The sequence below is a fragment of the Phalaenopsis equestris genome, unplaced genomic scaffold (genome assembly GCF_001263595.1).
Source record: "Phalaenopsis equestris unplaced genomic scaffold, ASM126359v1 Scaffold000294, whole genome shotgun sequence".
Classification (NCBI taxonomy): Eukaryota; Viridiplantae; Streptophyta; class Magnoliopsida; order Asparagales; family Orchidaceae; genus Phalaenopsis; species Phalaenopsis equestris.
In genome coordinates this window covers 1-24,027 of record NW_018164736.1, presented here as the reverse complement: position 1 = coordinate 24,027, position 24,027 = coordinate 1, and the positions used below count along the sequence as shown (strand labels likewise).

Genomic DNA, 24,027 nt, shown 5'->3' with positions numbered 1-24,027 from the left:
TATATATATATATATATATATAATCAAACAGCATACTGATAAAAAAGTAAGTAAAAATGTAAAATTTTATTATTTCATTTTTAGAACAATTAAACAACTCAATAACTTTGTCTGAAGTAAATTCCGACTCTCCTTCTAAAAAATGTTATTTAAGCTCTGCTTCGCGAGAGGAGCCGCCGATCTCCCGTTTCAGAAGCCTGAAGCTGCCGGAGGAACCATCTTACCCGGAACCGAACAAGAAGGCTGTCTGAGAAATCACCAAGGACGGAGAAGAAGGCTACTCCTCTTTGCCGGCCGGTCGTCTTCGCCGGAGAAGCCCCCAACGACGGAGAAGAAGAACTTCTGAGAAACTCTAGGATAAGTCCGCTGAGGAGGTAATTCTTTTCTGAAGGAATAATACTCCCACACAGGCCGCTCTTATTCTATACCCAGTGAAGAAAAGGTGGAATTGAAACCCACTGTTCTTTGGTGAAGTCTAAATGCTTTTTTAAATTGAATTACAAAAAGTTTTGTATAATTAAAAGCGGCAAATGGAAGACCAGGAGAAGAAGGGTTATGGAGGGCTTCGAATTGGTGTGCTTTGAGTATCTTTTATCAAATCTCTCTAAAATCTATTTATTTGGTTTTTTATTTGTACATTTTCAAGGGAAATATTTCTATGTTTGTTAATGAATCTATTGGAAAAGGGAACATCTCATGTTTTAATGTTGCTTATATAATCTTTTGTGTTTGAGTTAGATGCATGGTTGTAATGTATTAGGTGTTTGATTCATTTCAGTAAAAAAATGTTAATATATGCTTGATTGATTTTCCTATTTTATAATTATATTTTGTTTGAATGTATAACTTAGGCACACTTACCAATAGCTTTCATTTATTTTATATGTTTCAGAGATATAAAATAACACTTAATATTCTTTTGAGATATTCTTTTTCCAAAGATATAAATTCTATTAACTTCTTGATCATATAGGAGCTTCTTGTAAGAACACGGGTATATTTCCTTCAACTATAATAAACATGGAAATAATATGGTATACAAAACATAGTTAATCAACCATCCCTAAATCTTAATGATCTCATCACTAATATTCACATTCATCTGTCATAGTATTCTCTTTGATTCACAACTATTATGTGCCATTAATAAAAAAATAATTTATTGAAAGCCTGTCATTAAAATATTAGTAGAAACAAAAAAATAGATGTGCAAAAAATAAACTTACCTTTCACATGTTTTTATTAATACTTATTTCATTTATATCACATGCTCTTGTAGAGACACGAACATGGAAATTAAGCTTATTTTTATGCTTATGAGTAGCTAGAAAAATCGTTTGTTATCTTGAGACTCATAAGTCTTGCATACTAACGTGTTGTGATTTAGTATGAAGCTGTTGCTTTTTGAAAAACACATTCTTACTGATTTACTCGTATAAGATTCTTGTTGACTTATTTGAAAACTACATTAAAAAATGTGAAACCCCTTTAATAAAATGAAGTAGGACTCTTAAATATTTAGTTACCTTTTGGTGTGACGGTTAGAATTTCAACAAAAACTCCAAAGTTAAACATGCTTGTATGAGAGCACTCATGAAATGGGTGACCTCCTTGTAAGTTACACCAATTGGACAAAATCAAGAGGCCAAAGAAGTCAATATCTCAATGGGTGAGAGTTTGGGTTATTACAAATGTTATCAAAGCATTATACTATTTTGATGATTTTGAGTTAAGAATACTAAAGAGAACGTCGATTACTTAAGTGGGGGAGATTGTGAAATCCCTCAAGTAAAATAAAGCATAACTCTTAAACATTGAGACACTTTTAGGTACAACAGTTGGAATTTCAATAGAAACTTCAAAATTAAGTGTGCTTGTATGGGAGCACTTTTGTGATGTGCGACTTTCTAGGAAGTTACAACAATTGGACAATATCATGGGTCATTAGGCCAAAGTGGACAACTTGATCGGTGAAAGTTCGGACTACTACAGGAAATTCCCCGATTTATTTTTTAGCTTCTTACACATGATATCAAGGTGTATATGTAGAATAATTCCAATGGGTTCTTGTATAGCTTTCAAAAGTAGAACGTATCATATAGTATTGTAAGTTGCTTATTAAAAATGATTCAATTTGAACCATGGCTTCAATGATAAATTTCATACAAAGTTTTCTCATTAGAAAATGTCTAATTAACTCTTTTTTTATTTCCTTGCAAATCTCCATCTAAGAACTTAAATTTTATTTTTAAAGCTTGATTATTGTAGTGAAGTTTTAAGTTACTTTTAGAATTGAAATTATATGTAATTGATGAAGTAATGAATGTAGACTTGTATTGTTCAAATGCAAAAACAAGGATGGTGGTGGGGGATGGAGCCTAATTTACTATAAGATAATTTCTAAATTTAAATAAACATAACTTTCATATTTCATTAGCAAAAGACATGTTATATTTGACAAAAGAATGGAAGTAAAAATAAATCAATAAATAAAAATGAAACCTCTTTGGTTATGCAACAATCTAATCATTAAGCATAATTTCAACAAAAATATAAGAGAAGAAGATTGAAGAAACCATGCAGAGGATTTGGACATGGATGTATTTATTAGAAAGTTTTAATGGTTTCAAGTAAAAATACAAATAATATGAATCATTTCAAATATTATCATAGTTTACATTCTTCTTCAAATCCTTAGTAAAATAGCTAACACAAAGAGTTAATTATGCTAGAGAACAACTTAGTGAAACATGACCACGAAGATGATGGAATTAGGCTTGATAGGCTTGGGAATATAGGATAAAGCATGAATTTATATTACCCTTCCATGAGTTTGGAGATGATAGCGTGAAATTCAATAATCCAGAAAGTATGGTAATGCTGGGAAGGTTCATGAAATACGGGTCAATGAAAAATTTAAAAACTCAAAGAATACATCAAGCAATGTGAGGGATACATCATAAATTATATATTGAAGTTTGTGATGTTTAGTTGCTTATAGAATAACATGATACATGGAATTATATTTAGAAATGTTGAATCGTGTCATTTGAGCAATCACACTGTAAAATGTTGGTGTTACATATGCATGACCGATGAATTGAATGATCTAAAATTTGGAAAACAAATCATTTGAATTTTAATTAATTGAATGTTATAAATTTGGCTTGACAAAGCTTGATACTTATTTTCATAGCTTGTATGTAGGTATGTAGCATGAGGATTTTAAGTTTTGCTTTCTTTTGTATTTTTTTTTTTTTCATTCTAAGGTTTTCTTGTGGACACTATTTACTTTTTTGTTGAGTAAGTCACTGTGTTCCTTCATACCCTTAAACATTGTATTTATAATTGTGTTATCCACTTTAATTTTCAATGTTGAAGAAAATATATTAGTTTATATTTTAAAATATTATGGTAGGCTATTGAGGAATTATAAAATAATTTCATTAGGCTTCCTAGTTTGAAGACTCCATGTAATATACAATTAAGCAATAAATAATGCCATTTTATAATTTGTTATGGTAGTCTGAAAGAGCTTATGTAATTTTAAGGATGATAAAATTTTGATGCTATTGTGCAACTAAAAAAGTGAATGAGAGATTTGATATTAAAATATCTATAAAATAATGTAATTCTAATTATACATTCGGAGAAGCATATTTACAATGGAGTCATCCAATAGTTAAAAAAAACTTCATAGGTTTTATATGATGAGAAAAACAAAATGATTATTATGGAGGATATGGAATATGCCTCCAATGTTATGGTATAATATTTAATAAATGAGACTAGCATTGTCCTATCATAGAGCTCACCAAAAAAAGGTGATGGGGTGGTAACATTAGCATGTCTTTATTGTAATGCATTATGGACCTTCAAATTTTATATCCAACCAAAAAATATAAAACGTTGCCTAAATTTATTTTACATGAAACCAAACAACTTTAATTTAATAAAATACATTACATTTTTAAAGCGCCTCTTAAAATACATCAAACCTCACCTAATCTATGGAAGCATAAGCAATCCATGTAAGGGGTCCTATTTAATTTTAACATGCATCTAAGTTTATTAGTCACAATTTCATAGTTTACTTGATCTTCTTTCTTTGTTCTCTCATATCTTTTGTTTTGTGCATGATATTTAGTTTTTATTTTTGTGTGAAAGTTTGAACTTCTAATATTAAATTCTATAGCCAAATTCTCTTGTAATTATTTCATTCATTGGAAATTGTCCTTGACATTCTTTTTTTCAGTTAAAAGATGTTGACTCTAAATGTGATTGTTGAAAGGTTTGACCTTCATAAATAGGATTTTGGACACCACTATTAATATAGGTTAGAATTAGCTTTATTTTTCAAAAGATGATCATCTTACCGATTGGTGCAATACACACTAGAAATAGCATCAAGCCAAACGGCTTGAATTTTAGAATGTAATGCTTTCCATAAAGTTGACAACTTGAATCAAATACATTGCATTCTAGATTTAACTTGGCTATCTAAATGACATTGCTACATAAATATCTTTACTATCTAAATAAAATTCAACCAAATGGCCCCTAACAAAATGTTTCATATTCGCATCAGTGGTTTGAACAAGAGGGAGAGCAAGGATGCCACAAGTGAGGATTGTCCCGAAGAACTTCATGGACATGGTGGCAGGGCTTCCTGCCATGAAGCTCGACAAGCTCTACGAGAGCACCTTTATTTGTGAGGCTGTGCTCAGGTATATGTGCCATATTTGTAGCTTTACATCTCTACTAGAAGTTTAGTGTTTGTTTTAAATCTTACTTCTCTTTCTATCACATGCAATGTTGACTAGAAATTTTTGGAATCTTCACATCTGCCTTAAATAAATTGTGCAAGCATATATAATTTTACCTTTTCTTTGGTCTACTTGTTTGTATCATATTGTTAACTCCTTTTTATATATTTCTCTGCAAACTTGGTTTTCTGTTTAGTTTACTGTACTTTCTCACTTCTTCAACTATTGTTTCAATCAAAGTTCTACTTAGGAAATTAATTTACATTTACACTATTTGTTTTTAGTGTTAAGGTTACTGAAAAGGTTATGTTATGCTCTGAATCGTCTCTTTATGAGCAATGTGTCATTCTTGGGCCGGTGAAAATGTAAATCTAGAACTTGAAGTCTGCTCTAATTTTTCTCTTTTGAATAGATCTTTGCCACCGTTGGCTAAGAAGTATGCTTTGCAAATGCTATTTATTGAATCCCCAGTAACAGCTAAGTCATTTGAAGAGTGGGTTCTGCCAGATGGATTCTCTAAGCATAGAGTTGCAATCGAGCGGTTATTGCAGCTGAGAGTTTTTCTTGAAATTAATGACAGGTTTGATTGGTTGAACTTTTCTCAAGTCTTTTTTGCTGTTTTTTTTAAAATAGGCCCATTAATCTATCTGCTAGAATAAACACGCCATTTTCGAAGTTACTTTGTTATCTTTTTACGAATACTGATCATATAATTGTTGTATACTCCTTTAGGTGTCTAATAGAAGTTATGAATCTTGAAACATGCTATTAGAAGTTTTAGCGGAAGTGCGCTATCAAAGAGCTTGCATGCTACTAATCTTCTTTTTAATCTCCAGCAGGAAGAAGGACACTAGTTACAGAATGAATCCTATTTTTCAGAGCAGCTTGAAAAAGTACTTGGTACAAGGGTAAGTTAATTTTCTTTTCTCTGTAATCAGCATAAAATTTTTTTGAATTATTTTGGTTATGCTTTGTAAATCTTCTTTCTCCATTAATTCCATTGAGTAATAAGCAAGTTCTTAGCTCATCTCGTGTCATTCTATTTATGCGCTTTACTAGAAAATATTTCTTCTGTTATGCATTTTTAAATCTTCTAAGTCTATTTTCTCCTATTTTGTATTCAATAGGAACCACTTTCGTCTCACTTTATTTTTCTTCTCTTATTGACTACAATTTAAATTTTGAAGGTTACAATTCATTTTTGTAGGCCCAAGTTGTAAGACAATATAATTTTAGAAGGTGGCTTCATTAAGAAGGTCGGAAGATTTCATTAAGAAGGTCGAAAGATATCCATACCTAACGAGTATTTAGGCTCCTATTGTGCTGCGTACTATTTTTCTGTAAGGAGCATAATTTCACACATACTTGAGACAAATGCTGATTAGAATTATGATTAATGGCTAGACAGACGTTAGTTGCAACATCCTGCGAGTGTCGTTGAACTTTTATTAAATATTAAATACTAGAAATTGATCAACATGGATTCATTGTTTTATTTATATAGGCATTTTTATGTCTCTTTGGTTAGACAATATATAAATATTTGCACTCATTTCAACTACTAATCACCAAATTCTGCATAGTACGTATTCGTTTAGTCACTTTCAATTTTATAGTCTCCCTTGCTATCAACTGCTATGAATAATTTTGTCAGAATCTTTTATCCAGAAGTAGGATTCATGTAGAATTGAATGAAAATATGACACTCAGTAGGACACAATGGAGAAAAGGGATTCACATAGCGGACCCCACTTAGTGGGATAAAGGCTTGTTGTTGATTTATCAAGAATTACAACTTGGATTGATGAATGGATAAAACTAACATTTCATTATAATAAATGTTATCATATAATGGTTCACATTCTTGGTGCTCATTTTGTTATTCTTCTCATAGTCATAATTGCAGTTTAGAAGTTACATTTAGATAGCCTCTGAAACTCTTTTGTTTTGGAAAGTATTTTTGTTATTAATGGGCAAATTATCAATCATCTCCTTTATTTAGACGGTTCTTCTATCAATAAAGTTTTCTAACATGTTTCTATATAATATTAGAGTAACTCAGCATAGCTCTTCCTCATAATTTTTCTCTCACCGCTCCCAACGGAACTTCATCCAATGATTTCATTTAGTGATGATGTTGGGCTATCCCCATAACTTTTTCTCTCACCACTCGCAACGGAACTTCATCCGATGATTTCATTTAGTGATGATGTTTGTCTAAGGGAATGACATGAATATTCTTATAGATGCCACTCTTGTACCAAATGAAAAGGATCCTAATTTTTAACATAGAATGAGAAAAATAATATGGTAGTGTTTAATTAATTCCATGCATAAGATTGGAGAACATTTTATGTAGGAAAAAACTATCAGAGAAATTTGAGACGCGACAAAGTGGCTTGTTGCAATGTTGATAATAACTCAACCCTATTTATGATCAAGAGCATTTTTCTTGACGTAGAACAAAATAACAACTTAGTCACTGTATACTGCAACACTTCAACTTGTAATTGGCAATAACTTGGCATATTAGATAAATTGTAATTGAGATTCCTTGAAGATAGCAATATAAGAAGATAACAAAAGAAGACTGAGTGTAAAAACTCTTACTCCCATAAATAAAAATAAACAATGTTCGTGAAATAAATAGTAAATGAGAGTGTACAACAGTACAAGTTCCTACTCGGCATAAATAAGAGTAAAGTGCCAAAATAGTTTTCGATCATTTGTATGAGGTCACTTTAATCCTACCATTTCTAAAAGTCTCAAATTAGTCACATAATCCTTAAATTAGGGTTAAAATAATCCCTATTGGAGGACCAATAGAGCTCAATTTTAAAGTCGAGGGCTATTTCAACGCTTATATGAACTTTGGGCCTAAAACGACCCCATGTAAATAGTCGACGACTACTTTGTCACCTTACTTACATAAATAATAATTTCAACTTTGACATTGAACTATCTAATTTGATTTATTATATCAAGCAATTTTAATATGTTTAAAGATCCATATTAAAAACTAATCTTTTAGGTATTTGAAATGACATAATTTTATTTTTGAAATGATATTCTAACTTAGAAAGCTAAAATATTTACATATTGAAGAACTTGTGAGGTATTATTAAGAGTGATGTGTCAATTTAGATTAGCGTCATTCGAGCATGATGAAAGTAAGAAGGATGCATTTAGTTCCTAAAAAAATGACCAAAGAAATCAAATGGAGGAATTTAAGGTAAATTTTGGTTCTTTGGATACATTCTAGGTGGTAAAAGTGATCAAATGAAATGAACTTATAAGCTTGATCTTCATCATCTCCTCCATCATCTGCCATTTTTCCAGTACATTAATAAGCTACATCATAAATATCTGAAAAGGAAAAACATGAGAAGAACAATAAGTTGTAAAAATTAATTGGAATTTACATACATACCTCATAATTCTTATGTATTTACATATCTAACGCTTAAACTTTAATATTTACATTCATAACGCTCACATCTTTAACATCACATCAAAATTATCACTTTACTAACTTTTGAAAAGTCAAATGCACCTTTTCTTGGCATAGGTATATGGCAGTATGACACCGCAGTATCAATGTAAATATGAACGTTTAGGTGAGATGTGTAAATTCATATGAACTCTTTGGCACGTATGTAAATTTCACAAAAATGAAAAGAGGTCGCAATCCATGTTTTTGGCATATGTTGAGGATTATGATTTTATGTCAATGGATTGACCACAAGGGAACTATATGCTCCCCCTTTGAAAACATTTTGGGGAATTTACATACATAACACACAATTCTTATATATTTACATATCTATCACCTAATGTTTGTTATTTACATTTATACCACTTTGATGTCACAACTTCGCATGAAAATGTTTGTAAAGTCCCATTTCGGTTACTTGGGAACAAGAAACAAAAAGCCAAAAGAGGAAATGAAGAGTCGAACTAGGGGGAAAGATGAGGCGTTGAGTCGTGAAACCAGATATTATTTTCGCCCTGTAAAGGGACGCAGGGAGGCAGAGGTGAGAACGACTTACTTAAGAGTCAAACGACAGCGACGAGGGAAGCAAATGACTCTCAGGATTGTGTGGTTGTCGTGAGTGAGGCTAGGGCAAAGAGAAGGAAGTGCAGCAGAGGAGGTTTCAGCGTTGGTGTCGAGCCCGAGCAAGTGAGTCAAAGAGGAAAACATTGCAACAACTTTATTGAGGAGCTCTTGTGCGATACAGAACAATTTTCGCGCGCGGACAAGATCGTGTGAAAGAGAAGCTATCATGCGATTCAGAAGGAAGACAAGTCGTTTGTCCCATACCGAGAAGAAGAGGAGCTTTCCAGCGTGTGATCGAGCCGATACATAGCCAAAGGAAGACTTGTCATGCTCGAAGGAGAAAAAGAAGAAGAACATCGACTTCAGAACCCCCTCATGTGATTTTTTTTTGACATAAGAGGTAAGAATATGTTTGTATAATTAAATTATTTAAATGTTAATATTAATTTATTAAAAGTTTAACTGACATGCATTTTGATTTCTTTTTTTATATTATTGTAGTTTAGAAGTATGAGTAACTAACTTGTTTAAATCATTGCTATTATAAGTTAATCTTTCAGATTAATTAAGTGATTAAAAAATGAGTGATGGAAGAGATATGGATAACTAATATAGAGTTAAATTTAATTAGATTAATTTATATTAAATTAATTAGCGACTCTTTCATTTGTTAAATGGTAAATGAATATAGAAAACTTAGTTTCTACTATCCGATCGTTTGTTCTCACATTACTTAATTTCAAGCCCCTGGCCGGGTCATGGCAAAAGTGATATCAGAGCTATGTTTAGGATTAGTTAATGAAATATTGATGAAAGAGCCCATGGGGATAATTATAAGAACATTTTAATAGTAATAAAAATTAAAATTTTAGGTTAACTCAAATTAATAATTATATTTATTTTGGCATAGTGATACACCCAAAATTATAGAAGGGAATTCAATAGAAAATTTATGGATAAATCATGTCGACCTGCTTAAGTAGAATGACTCAGTTTATTTATAAATTTCGAGGATGAAAGTTTTGTGATGAAGATTGTAAAGTCTCGTTTCAGTTACTCTACAAAAAAGAAACGAAGAGCCAAAAGACGAATTGAAGAGTCGAACTAGGGGGAAGCTGAGAAGAGGTGTTGGGAAATCAAAGGTTACTTTCGCCCTAAAAAGGGACACGTTTGAGAGAGGCAGAGGTGAGAATGATTTACCTGAGAGTCGAACGACAATGATGAGGGAAGCAGATGACTCTCGAGATTGTGTGGTTATGGTGAGCGGGGCTAAGGCAAAGAGAAGGGAGCGTAACAGAGGAGGTGTTGGCGTTGGTGTCAAGCCACAAGCAAGGGAGTTGAAGAGGAAGACATTGCAACAACTCTGTTGAGGAGCTCTCGTGCGATCCAAAACAGCTCTCGCGCATAGACATGATATTGTGGAAGAGAAGCTATCATGCAATCCAGAAGGAAGATAAGCCGTTTATTGCACCCTAAGAAGAAGATGAGTTCTCTGGCATGCGATCAAACTGATACATAGCTAGAGGAAGACTTGTCGTGCTCGAAGGAGAAAAAGTAGAACGACAGCTTCATAACTCCTCATGCGATTTTTTTTTCAACCTAAGAGGCAAGGGTATGTTTGTATAATTAAGTTATATCTATATATATATATAACACTAAAGAAATGTCAGGGTCTTAATTCTAAAAGTATTTTTTGTATAAATTAATAATATTTAATATTTATTTTGATTAAACTTAAAGTTTGAAGTATTCAAATTCTAAATAAAATGCAATACAACAATAATTCATAATTAAATTAAAACACAATTAAGTAAAACGATAATTGAATATTTATATTTTATAGATGATACTTTGATAGAAGTAATACAAATTAAGAGCAAGCAAATCATCTATCATCGAGGTGAATACTCATACTCTTAATCTATGATAATATTTTAGTTCTTCTCCAGTGTTTTTGCTTTAGTAGATACTTATACAAGCTTTATTTTGATTTATATGTTTTCTTTTATTGGTTACATTGTTAGAAATGCTTGTTAATATTTAACATCATGCACTGGTGTATGTTATATATAATATGTTGAATTGAATTCGATAAACATATGAATGATATGCTTATGTTGATTGCTTATATTTGCATAATTGACTATGATGGAGTTATCTCTTTATAGTACTAGAGGGGAAACGTTAAGGTATTCGTGCACGTATATGAAAAAAGATATTGATATTAAAGTACCTTAAGTGATATAATTTTTTGACGATATTCTTGTGACAGTTGTACAAATATATAATGATATGTTATTGATATAGTAATATTCATTAAATAACATCTTAATTTTGATTTATAAAAAGTTTAATCAACATGTATTTTGATTTTTTTTCTTATATTAATGCAGTTTAGGAGTATGAGTATTCAATGATTTGTTTAGCTCTTTGTTATTATAAACTATTTTTTTAAGTTAATTAAGTGATTAAAGGATGAGCGATAGAAGAGTAATGTTTAGAGAAGATGTGAACAATCAGTAAAGAAGTAAATTAAATTATATTATTTTAATTTAAATTAATTAGTGACTCTTTCATTTGATAAATGGTAAACAAATACAAAAATTTAGTTCTCACTATTTGACCGTCTGTTTCCGCCTTAGTTAATTTCAAGCCCTGGGCCAGTTCATGAAAAAATGATATCAAAACCATATTTATGATTAATTAATGAAATATTGGTGAATTAGTTATAAGAAAGCTTCAATAATAAAAAAAATAAAAAATTTAAGTTAAATCAATAAATTCTTTCATTGATTAATTTTATAGCAAAACAATTAAATTTATAGAAAGAAGTTCGCTAGAAAATTTATGGATAAATCATGTCGATCTACTTCAGGAGAAATGACAATGTATATTTATAAATTCCGAGGATGAAAGTTTTGTGAGGAAGATTGTAGTCCCGTTTTGTTACTCGGGGAAAATGAAATGAAGAGCTGGAAGAGGAAATGAAGAGTCAAAATTGGGGGGAAGATGAGGTGAGGTGCAGGAAACCAAAGGTTACTTTCCTCTATAAAGGTACGCGCTTGAGAGAGGCAATGGTGAGAATGACTGACTTGAGAGTCGAATGACAGTGATGAGGGAAGCAAAGGATTCTTAGGATTATGTGGTTGCGGTGAGTGGGGCTAGGGCAAAGAGAAGGGAGCGTAACAGAGGAGGTAGAGGCATTGAGCAGCGAGCAAGGGAGTCAAAGAGGAAGACATTGCAACAACTCTGTTGAGGAGCTCTCGTGCAATCCAGAATAGCTCTTGCGCGTGGATAGGATCGTGTGGAAGAGAAGCTATCATGCGATCCAGAAGGAAGACAAGCAGAAGAGGAGCTCCTGTGACGGTTATACAGATATAGAATGATACGTTATTAATATAGTAAAATTCATTGAATATCATCTTAAATGTTAATATTGATTTATTAAAAATATGACTGACATGCATTTTAATTTATTCTTCCTTGTATTATAGTAGTTTAGGAGTATTAGCATTTACTGACTTGTTAATTCAGTGTTATTTTAAACTAAACTTTTAGGTTAATTAATTGATTAAAAGATAAGCGATAGAAGAGATAATATTTATTGAAGACACGGACAACCAATAGTGGGGTAAATTTAATTATATTGTTTTAATTTAAATTAATTAGTGATTCTTTTGGTGTGAGATATATATATAAATACATAAGAATTTTGTGCTACGTATGTAAATTTCCAAGAACTTTAAGAACTTTTTTCCATTGTCTTTTTATATAATCATTCAACTGCATTAGTAATCAGCTTTTATATCTTTAAAATTGTTCCACAGCGGTACTTTGTCTAGGGAGCCAATGTCCTTGGGCGTAGCAGTGAGATTGCCAACTTTGGAGGAATTGGAATCCTACGCAAACAAGCAATGGGAGGTAAACTCTTCATACTTACAATTCCTTAGTTTTACATGCTATTTATATTTCTTGACATCTACCATTACATGGTAAAACCAGTGTTTCTTGTTACAACTCATAAATTCAGCTCAAGCAGAAAGGTTGACGAGTTTCAGTTCATCTATGATCAGAGCCTTTCAGCGTGGCCTCTTGAGTTCCAGGTTATCAGTTTCTAATACGTCTTCTTTGCTCAGATGATTATTAAAATGTCATGGATTAATTCTTAAAATATGTATAATTTATAGGTTTGCTCATGTTGGTTGATTGCGCATTTTTTTCTGCAGAGAAAATGATGCTTCAAGGTTAACGGAGCACGGTTTCCAATTCCTGGTGCGTGTTGTTTGAGTTGTTATTGTGTATTCATTGGAGTTCTGTAAAAGTTCTTCATTCTCATATTTTCTTCTTCTGGAATTTTATATATATACCACTCAATTCCTATGTAACACCTAAATTTTAATTTTTACATAATGCCGCATTATCTATGCATGAAGCTCACTTTTTAAAATTATAATGGTGGTGTTTTTTATGTGATCTGAAATTTTTGGGTGGTAGAAATGTAAAAAGTAAACTTTAGGTGTTAGATATGTAATTACTTAGGAATTGGGTGGTATGTATGTAAATGCCTCTTTTTCTGATGAGCAGCTGATGGATACAAATGCTCAACTTTGGTATATAATAAGAGAATACATTACAACTTCTGAGGTAAGAGCAAAATGCTGTAACTTTTGGTATTTTTCATCAATCACTAGGGCCAAGCCGAGTATACCTTAGTTTAGACTTGGCTTCGTACAATTATAAATTGTTTATGTTCGGCTTGAGCTTTTGAAGACCTTTCACATATCGTTATTCGAACAAGTATCTAGTTTTTTATATAAAAATATAATAAATAATTTTACAAATCTGAATAAATAATCAATTGAATAAATCATATAAGTAAATGAACTAAAACACATGTTGTCATCTAGTGTCTATAATTGATATATTCCCACAATATTGAATTCTAAAATCGAGAAAAAAATATTTAAACAAGAGAAAAAAAAAATCTAAATAAAGTGGTATTACAGAGCAAACCATAATGTAAAATCATTCATCAATCGTAGAAATAATTGAAAAAAATTAAAGACAATTGGATCAAGTATAATAAAAGAGACTGAACAAAAAATGATGGTCACTTTTAGAATTTCATCATGTTAATTTGTAAATAGTTAATATTTGATAATAAACTAAATATATAATTAATAATTAATTTAAAAATATTATTGATATAATAATATATTACTATTAAATCTATAATTAAATAAATTTTAGCTAATTAAATTTTATTTAAATAATATATCATATATAATACGAGTTATATTCCAGCTTAATATCGATTATTTAACAAGTTATTTGTGAACAACAAACGATTTTGTTCATGAACATATAAATGAGCAAGTTTAATCATGTTCGTGTTTAGTTCATTTAAGATTCGAGTCTTAATTTTTTTGAGTTTGAGTTGTTCATCGAGTGCATTGGTTCATTTACAGCCCTATCAGTTACACATTCTGCTATTTGGTGTTGATAGAGCTTCTCTGGTCATCTTTATTTGCTTTTATGTTATGCTATAGGACTTTTCTAACGTTTTATCTTATTTAATATGGCGCAGGAACGTGGAGTAGATCCCACTGATCTAATTTCTTTTCTTCTTGAGCTAAGTTTTCATTCATTGGGAGAGGTACTTAACTTTGTTGGCTAAAAAATATTTACGCATTTGCTGCGTGAATTTACTCATTTTCCTGTAACCAGTGAACATTACACCCAAATTTTCTGATATTACGTAAATTCTTGAGCTTGCTCAGAATGCCATTGTTCTTCTAGTCATGTGAGTTTTGATTGTTTCAAGGGGCATTTACATACATATCACACAATTTTTATGTATTTACATACCTAACACCTAAACGTCCATATTTACACGCATACCACTCAAATCTTTAACATCAAATCAAAATTACCACTATCGCTATCTCTTTAAAAATGGAATACAGCTTTTCATCCATAGGTTTATAACATGAGGTGTCATAAGTGTAAATATTAAAATTTAGGTGTTAGATATGTAAATACACTAGAAATGTGTGATACACCTTTCATGCATAGGTTTATGACACCAAGGTGTCCCAAGTGTAGATATCAAACTTTAGGTGTTAGATATGTAAATATATAAGAATTGTGTGATATGTATGTAAGTTTCCCATGTTTCAAGAACCATAGGCGGTGTAGATTCATAGATCTATTCCTCTCTTTTTCTCTTTGTTGTTGAAAAATTCAGGTCAAGCAGCAGTTAAGAAGGTTTTTCCACCTAGATAACCTGCTTCTATTCTAGGTGTTAGTTAATGTTTTGACTTTTAAATAAGCATGACCCGTACTTGAAAAAATCCTCTATTATCGATCCAAACTTTGGCCCAACTATTATGGGTAGTTTAGAGGCCGTTTGGGATCACTTTTTATTTTTTTATTTTGTTTTTTTTTATGTTTTAGTTCAAATAGAATATGTTTGGTATGCTATAACATGTTTAGTTATTTTTAAAACACTTAAAATAACTTTTAGGTGTTTTGAGTGTTTTTAATAACAAGTTAATTTGTTTTTTGTAAATAAAAATCAAACATAAAAGATATTAAATAAATATATTTTTAAAATAAAACAAAAGTGGTCCCAACCAAGCCCTTAGTGTTTATCTTTGCTAAGCTCAATTATTCCTTTTTGTACTCAAATGATGGCTCTCATACGCCTGTTGTGCCTGTAGACGAGGCGGACGAAACGATACAGGGAAGACATGTCTGGACCGCCCAGACCAGTAGGCCCAATCGAGAGTGACGAAAGCCCTAGGAGCAGCTTAGGGCTATTCTAGCTCCTGAGTGAGCCCACACAGCATTAATAACGTACAAGAGGAGGGGAATTAAGTGGCGTTTTGGGCAGATGCTTCAATGTATCTTGGGGAGTATTTAGTAGAGTGAATTAGCTAGGGTTTGTTTCATGTTTTTGGATTTGCTGCATTTTTTTTTCTTGTCTTTGTGTTCCTTGAGGCGTCTAGGATTGGTAGAGAGGCGATAAGTCTCTCGAATTGTAGATCATCCTTTCTATCTTGATTCAAATTAGCCCTAAATTGAATTTTTCCACATATCCAACGCAAGTTGCTCGCTGATTTTGGTTTCGGTTGGTGTCTCCTTTGAGAGAAATGCTTAACACCATCTCTGTTTAAGAGGATGCTATATTAGCCCACCATTTCCTATTCTAATCCTTGATCAAATTCAGACTTCCAATATCATGGGAGAGGCCTTTTCTTTGTTCAAATGTGTTACTTTCCTATTTGTGAGTTCTTTCTTTATATCAACTTTGTTCTCCACATTCTCTGTTATTGGCTGAAAATGTGGTTGGTTTTTGTTAGATTCATAACAATCTTATTTTTCTCATTAACTTTCCATTACTTCCATATCTCCTGTGTTATATATATATATATATATATATATATATATATATTTTTTTTTGATCTCGTAGCAGAGGAAAATTCTCTTTGCTTGAGTTGAATTTTGATCTTTTTAAATTTTAGGCGAGTATGGCAGATAATCATAGCTCTCTTTACCACACAAAAAAATGTATTTTGTTGCATTGGTTGATCCCATCTAAATTTGCATTGCATAATGTATTGTGCATTAGAAATTCTAAACCTTAGAGCATCCTACTCATTTAGTTCTTGCTTAAGTTAACTTAAAAGAAATGAAACTGAGGGAAGCTAACAAGGACTTTTAAAAAAAAAAATGGATACTAAGAGGCCATTTGGGATCACTTTTTGTTTTTAATTTTCTTGATATTTATTTTATTTTATTTTATTTATATTTTTATTTGAAACCAGATCTGTATGGATATTTGATTAAAGCATGATTGTTTTTAAAAAAATCCCAACACCTTAAAGTTGTTTTGAGTGGCTTCAAAAACATGTTAATTTTTTTTTAATCAAAAAATAAAAACCTTGAAAAAATATACTAAACAACATGTTAGAAAAGAAAAAACAAAAAACAAAATTGATTCCAAACAAGCTCTAAACAATATTATATTTTCACTGCTTTCAGAAACCCATGCATGTTCTTTCTGAACATCTCTTAGCTCCTTATCGTCAATTTTTGTCATGGTTCGTTCTTTTTCTAGAAATACATCGGTCAGACATGCAATTTTTTTTCAATTTCAGGCTTATAATATGAACAGTCTGACTGAATTGCAAAGCAGAACTGTGAAGGAACTCGCAGACCTGGGAGTAGTGAAACTCCAACAGGCATGTGAATTATTGATCCCTTCTTCTAACTCCTTAAATATGATAAACCATCTCTAATTACTCCCCGCAGGGAAGGAAGGAAAGTTGGTTTATTCCGACCAAATTGGCTACCAATCTCTCCATTAGCTTGTCAGATTCATCGTCACGCAAGGAGGTTTGGTTCTTACTTTTCACATATTTAAAAACAAATCAATTAAATGAAAAATATTTAAATTTTAGTTAAGTTTACATGTATACCACACAATTCTTATGTATTTACATATCTAACACCTAAAATTTGATATTTACATTTATAACACCTTGTTGTCATAAACCTATGCATGAAAATGCGTAATTCATTTTTAAAAAGGTAATGTGGTGGAATTTCTGATGTGTTGTTAAAGATTTGAGTAATATGCTTGTAAATATGAATGTTTAAGTGTTAGATATATAAATACATAAGAATTGTGTGGTATGTATGTAAATACCCCTAAGTTTAATAACATGGATCTCTTTTTTACAAAAGAAAGGTTAACAGATAAGGCCAAACTTACTGCAAATTATATTCCAAAATTTAAATATTTCTATTATAATTGAAGATAATCCCTTATAAAATTTCAAAATTTAAAATGAAATAGACAAAATTCAACTGTAAACATGAATGAGCCTAAAAAGGCTTGAAAAATGGCTGTTTCAAAACTTTTTTTGGGCTGGCTTTACTTAATAGTGTTTGACATGCAAACACAGGTTTTTTTTGCTGTTTTGACTTTTTTGAAGGATTATACTAATTAGAATTCGTATAGCCTCTCTTATTGTTAAATATTTTGATGAGAGCACTGTAGTCTTAGAAATTTGCTGCAATGCAAAAGATCACAATTTTATCCCAAAATTTTATTTATGCTGCCCCATTAAAAGAAAATAATAATAAAGGAAGAGTGTTGAATAATTAACTTGTTACACTATTTTTTTCATTGTAGAATGTGAACTCATTACTTAACTTTATTTGTTTTACTTTAAAACGCTTCAGAGAAATTATTCAATGAATTCACATACATTTATTCAATGAGAAATTATTCAATGAAACTATCCTTGGTCCAATGATTTTCTGTTCTAAGGGTCTCATATTATGTTTTTTTTCCTCATTAATTTGCTTTTATTGGCTCATTTCATTGCTTTCTGAAAGAAATTCCCACACCAAGCAAGAAATTAAAATGTTATGTATCAAGGATGGTATATGGAAACAACATTTACCATTGGTCTTTGAAGGAAATATTAGCTTGCATTGCTGAAGAGGATATGGTATAAACATGGGCTAAAATAAGCATAATTTCATGGTTTTTATAGAAGATTTAACTATTCTGAACTATTTTGGTTCGGGTCAAATAATTTTGTCTGAAGTCAAATTTGACACTGCTACCTATAATTTATTTGTTTTACATGTAGTTTCGAGCAAATTTATTGTAAACTTAAGGACTAGCAGACTTACGTTTAGTAATGGAGTGAACTACCTAGTGCTCAAAAACTTACAAAATGTAACATTTTCCCCAAATAAAAATGATATTTGTTCTCATTCTTCTTGAATGAGCTTCCTAGAAAAATTATATTTAAATTCCAGTAGATGCAGTTGAATAAAAGATATTTTCTTTTAATATTTTCAGTTTTTTATTTCAAAAATACCATCTTAATTTATTATTGCATCCATAAGCAGCTTAATATATTCATCTATGCATCCTCATGATAAAATTGTTTGCAGATCGTTTACCTTGGAATGTTAAAAACTGATTTCTTGTCTGAAATTTTGCCAATAGGGATTTATGGTTGTGGAAACAAACTTCAGGTTGTATGCTTACTCAACTTCCAAATTACACAGTGAGATTCTGCGCTTATTTTCAAGGTAATTGAGCCTTTAAATTATTCTGGAATATAGTTTCATTAAGAAACTCGTCAACTTATTTCTAAATCACTATTGTGGGTGGTGATAATTTGGATGAGAATCATTCTCTCTAGGCATTTAGTTCTGCTACTAAAAAATTAGATTAACATAAACTGTTATTCTTATGGATTATGGAGTAGTATTCAAGGTGGGAAAGGGTTGGCATAAGAGGTATGATTAGGTTGTAATTACTTTGTAATGCAGGGTGAGGCCAGATACTTTATAATTAGAATTTTGCATGGGCAAGAAATTTGCAATATACTGACTATGAAATATTTATCTTCTACATAAAATTCAAAACTTTATTTTGTATTAAAAGTAATCTCTTGGCAATGCAAAGGTCATGATTTTGAATCATTGAAAGAACCTCCTAAACTACATGCAAGCATATATGTCAACTTTCGATTCGGTGGACGAATGAAAACACTTCCCAAGTAAAAATGTATGTGAATCTCTCTGTTTTAATTGGTCCGCCTAAGGCCGTGGTCCTTACTGACACTAAAGTGCTATAAATATAAATATCAAACTTCAGGTGTTAGATATGTAAATACATAAGAATCGTGTATTATTTATGTAATTTTTCCTTTTTCTTTTTTTTAAAAAAATCGTCCTTTGTTAGATTTATTTGACATGGACTCTCTTTTGCAAGCCAGGATTCCAGTTTGGATCTTTGAAATATGGTCACTTTGACTAAGATGGATTACTCATCAATTAGATGGAGTAATTTTTCCTTTGTTCCTTCAATCATTTTGGCTAAGTGAAATCTAAACCCTACCGATAGTGAGGACTTGTTTCCTGTGGGGCACGTCATTTGAGAAAACATAGCTATTGTATTTCTTTGGTTGTCTTAAGACTCATTTGATTGCTTAAGGAATTTGCTTTTGATATGGTGAATTTAGTATATTACATTGTTTGGTTGGATGTAATTAGAAATCAATATGAGTTATTTGAATTAAAAATTCCACCAAAATTATGACTTTATTTTCACACAATATTAACATCATTCTCTAAAAAGGGAAATTTACTTATACATACCACACAATTCTTATGTAGTTACATATCTAACACCTAAAGTTTGATATTTACATTGATAACACTTTTTTGTTATAAACCTATGCATGAATATGTGTATTTCACTTTTTGTAAAGTTAGTAAGAGTGGTATTTTTTTATTTAATGTTAAAGATTTGAGTATAATTCATGTAAATATAAAAGTTTAGGTGTTGAACATGTGATTATATAAGAATTCTGTGGTATGTATGTAAATGCCCCTTTCTAAAATATGTATGCTATCTGTAAACAACCAAGTGATGGCTTCCTATCAAGTGAGTTTTTCAAATTTAGTTCCCAAACAAAACCAATTTGTTTGGAATGGTCTATTGTGGGTAGGGCTCTCTTGTCGAGGACTTGAGGAAGCTGAATAAAATCAAAATGATGGAATATACTCGCTGTTTATAACTATATATTTTTATATAGTATTTGGTTTACAAATGCATATATACTTATCATCATCATTAGCTTCATCCGATTTATTTGAGCATCTTCTATCCCTCCTATATGTTAATACACAAGTCTACTTTTACAACCGTGTTAGTAAATACTATTGTCTATTTATTTAAGTAATCATCCATATCTACTATTTGCAGTTTTATCATACATTCACTTTATCATTTTCATGGAATATCATATATTAGTTATATTCGTTTTCATGATTATTCGGGAACCAAATTATGCATTTTATTGTATCAGTTTATTTCATTTATTTTGCAGGATTGAATACCAGCTGCCAAACCTTATTGTTGGTGCAATAACAAAGGAAAGCCTCTATACAGCTTTTGAAAATGGAATCACTGCTGACCAGGCATGAAACGCCCTATTATTTACTTTCCATTATTTAGAGTCCAAAACTTCCTTATCATACTACTGTTTTACTTTCTATCTTTCCATCTTTTTGTGTTTTTCAAATTAGGCCTTCCTCTTACTAAGATGACTTTACCCTTTCAAGTAGTTTCTATTTAGAAAATTGCTTTTTTTTTCTATAATTTGGGATATTTACATACATACCAGCCCAAACATTTCTATTTACAAAATGAAGGCCTAGCTCATTTTTTTGAACTGTCGAGCCCATGTATTTAGGCCTGCCATAATAAAAAAATTTGGTATTCGATAAAAATAAAATGGGAAATTTACATACATACAGCACAATTCTTATGTAGTTTCATATAAGTTTGATATTTACACTTATAACACCTTGATGTCATAAATTTATATATGAAAAGGTGTAAGTTACCTTTAAAAAGATGGTGATGGTGATATTTTTTTTGCGTGTTGTTGCACATCTGAGTGGTATGCATGTAAATATGATTGTTTATGTGGAAGACATGTAAATACGTAAAAATTATGTGGTATGCATGTAAATGCCCCAAATAAAAAAAACATCGTTTGGAGTCTTGCTATGAATTTCGATATTTGAGTGAGAATTTGAAAAAGAAAAAGAAATGCAGGAGTGGTTCTTTTAATGGGATCTTTAGCAACTTGTACTATTTCTTGGGTCAAATTGGAATTTTTTTAAGTCTGCCTTTTGAAATTTATTCCCGAATTGTGTTCTTTCAGATAATTTCTTTCCTTCAGCAGAATGCGCATCCTCGAATTGCTGAAAGAGTACCAACAGTGCCAGAGAATGTCACTGATCAGGTATAGTTGGCCGTCAAGGAGCACCAATGTTTTTTCTTGGAAGATTTACATCTATGTATTTACATATATCTAACACCTAAATTTAGTATTTTACATATATGCCACCTTCCTATGCACTAAAATGTGTTTTCACTTTTTTTAAAAAAAATTAAAAAAATCGTGCTTTTATGTGATATAAAAGATTTGTGTGGTATAACTGTAAAAGTAAAATGGAAGTGTTAGATATGTAAATACATTGGAATTGGGCTAATTCAGTATGTGGTGAATTCTACTGGGAAGATGAAGTACCAATTATCAATTGGATTGTAATTTGTATTTTTCTAAGGCTTCCTGATGCTTGTTGATCTAGGTTTTACATGCTTGAATCTGCTGTACTAAAAATCTTTTTGGGAATTTTACATGCATGCCACACAATTCTTATGTATTTACATATCTAAGAACTGAAGTTTGATATTTACATTTATAACATTTTGCTGTTATAAACCTATGCATGAAAAAGTGTATTTTAGTTTTTCAAATAGTGCTATTTTTTATGTGATGTTAAAGATTTGAGTGGTATGCATGTAAATATGAAAGTCTAGGTGTTGGATATGTAAATAGATGAGAATTGTGTAGTATATTTGTAAATACCCCAAATATTCTTCTTTTTTTCTGGACCAGTAGAATGTACGGGTTCCACCTTCCATTATTTGAACCTGCTGCTCATGTTAAAGCCAGTTAAATGTTCTGCTAGCTTTTTAAAAAGGGGCATTTTCATACATACCACTTAATTCCTATGTTTTTACATATCTAACACCTAAATTTTGCTTTTTTACATTTTCATCACCAAAGTCTTTAATATCCCATCAGAAGTACCTCTTAAACTTTTAAGAAGTGTTATACAGCTTTTCAGGCATACTTAAATGTGATATGAATGTACAATGTAAATACATAGAAATTGAGTGGTATGAATGTAATTCTTCCATGTCAAAATTGTTCCTTTTTCACTATTAAGCTCTTAATATTGACTCATCGATTGTCGACAGATTAGGTTATGGGAAACAGATCGAAACCGGGTCGAGATGATTCCTTCACATCTTTATGAAGATTTCCCATCAAAGGTGGCATTTCTACTCTCCACATATCACTAAACTCTTTATCATTTGTTACCCTGCAAATTTCTTATAATTTTTGCAATTTCATAAAATATTTGGCATCCAGGAGTTATTTGAAGGTGCTGCTGATTTCGCACGGGAGTTCGGCGGATTTTTGTGGGAAGACTCGAAGAAGATGCGGTTGATTGTTCGCGGCGAACTACACCAACAAATGAGAGATTTTCTCCGTCGCTCCAAGTAGATGACTGATGATATTCTTTTTTTGAGAAAAATGTCAGAATAGTCCATCGACTCTCTTAACATTTAGAAAATATAATGATTAAATTGATATTTTTATAGAGTTTGAGACTAAAATAGCCCCATGTAAATAATTATAGGACGGACTAATGTCGACACTAGTTGATATTTTATTTTTTTCTCTGAAATGAACACTGAAGCTAGAGATGGCTTTGCCTTCTGCATCAGCAGAGTTTCAGAAGAATTCCAAGGAGTTACAGTTGCGGATTTAAGGAATTATTCAAGGTTTATGAGCTTCAGAACATCAGCCATCCTAAGTTTGGCCCTGCATCTCCTCATTTTTTAATATGTTGTTGATTTGATAAGTTAAACATATTTTCTTATTATTGTTATTCACTATGCTTTCTACTTTAAATACTTAAATCTTTTGTTATTGTGTGATATGTACTTGAATATCTAATCATTTGATGAAATCAACTAATTCATTTAGAAGTTAATCCTGAATACTTTTAGTGGGGGCAATGGTTTGATGTTCAACATTCAAAATTTAATTATGTATAAAACTAAAATGAAATTGTGTTATTTACAATACTATTGTTATTCACTCAAATCCTAGAGATTTTAGCTACTAACTAACACCTTTGGTAAGAGCCTTCAAGCTGTTGCTAAGTTCTCGAGTTTGATCTGCACCCGCGTAATAACAAACTCCCAACCTTTAATATAAGCCATGGATAATTTTCAAATTGGAGTCGTTCGTTGCTCGAGGAAAAGTAATGTTGTGATCCAGACAAGTTCTAACTCAATCACTAAGAGTAAATAAAATACGAAGGAGATAAAATATCTCAAAATTTTACATAGTTTTACACAAATGATAACTATGACATTTGATCGTTGCTGCAAATTTCACTCTGATTTTAATTATCAGTTTTTATAGCTCTAATCTCTTCGACTAAGTTTGCACAAGATATTTCAATGTATGGGTTTCAGGTTTTTAGAATTTTATATATGGTGAAGTTTTCTTT

General features: G+C 31.1%; 1 protein-coding gene across 2 annotated transcripts; it reads left to right on the top strand.

The window, feature by feature from the left end:
* The first annotated feature begins 135 nt into the window (after positions 1-135).
* Positions 136-23,328, top strand: LOC110025222 (RNA polymerase II transcription factor B subunit 2-like). Of its 2 annotated transcripts, none has more exons than XM_020725561.1 (16): positions 136-374; positions 4,589-4,727; positions 5,179-5,346; positions 5,606-5,674; positions 12,651-12,744; positions 12,826-12,926; positions 13,050-13,095; positions 13,408-13,467; positions 14,411-14,479; positions 16,986-17,069; positions 17,140-17,223; positions 18,857-18,942; positions 20,751-20,841; positions 21,594-21,674; positions 22,700-22,774; positions 22,875-23,328. In XM_020725561.1, the coding sequence occupies exons 2-16, from the start codon at positions 4,615-4,617 to the stop codon at positions 23,007-23,009; spliced, it is 1,356 nt and encodes a 451-aa protein (XP_020581220.1). In that variant the 5' UTR covers positions 136-374; positions 4,589-4,614; the 3' UTR covers positions 23,010-23,328. The 2 variants fall into 2 exon arrangements, with proteins under 2 accessions (XP_020581220.1, XP_020581219.1); XM_020725560.1 differs by having other exon boundaries at positions 5,603-5,674.
* The last annotated feature ends 699 nt before the right edge of the window (positions 23,329-24,027 follow it).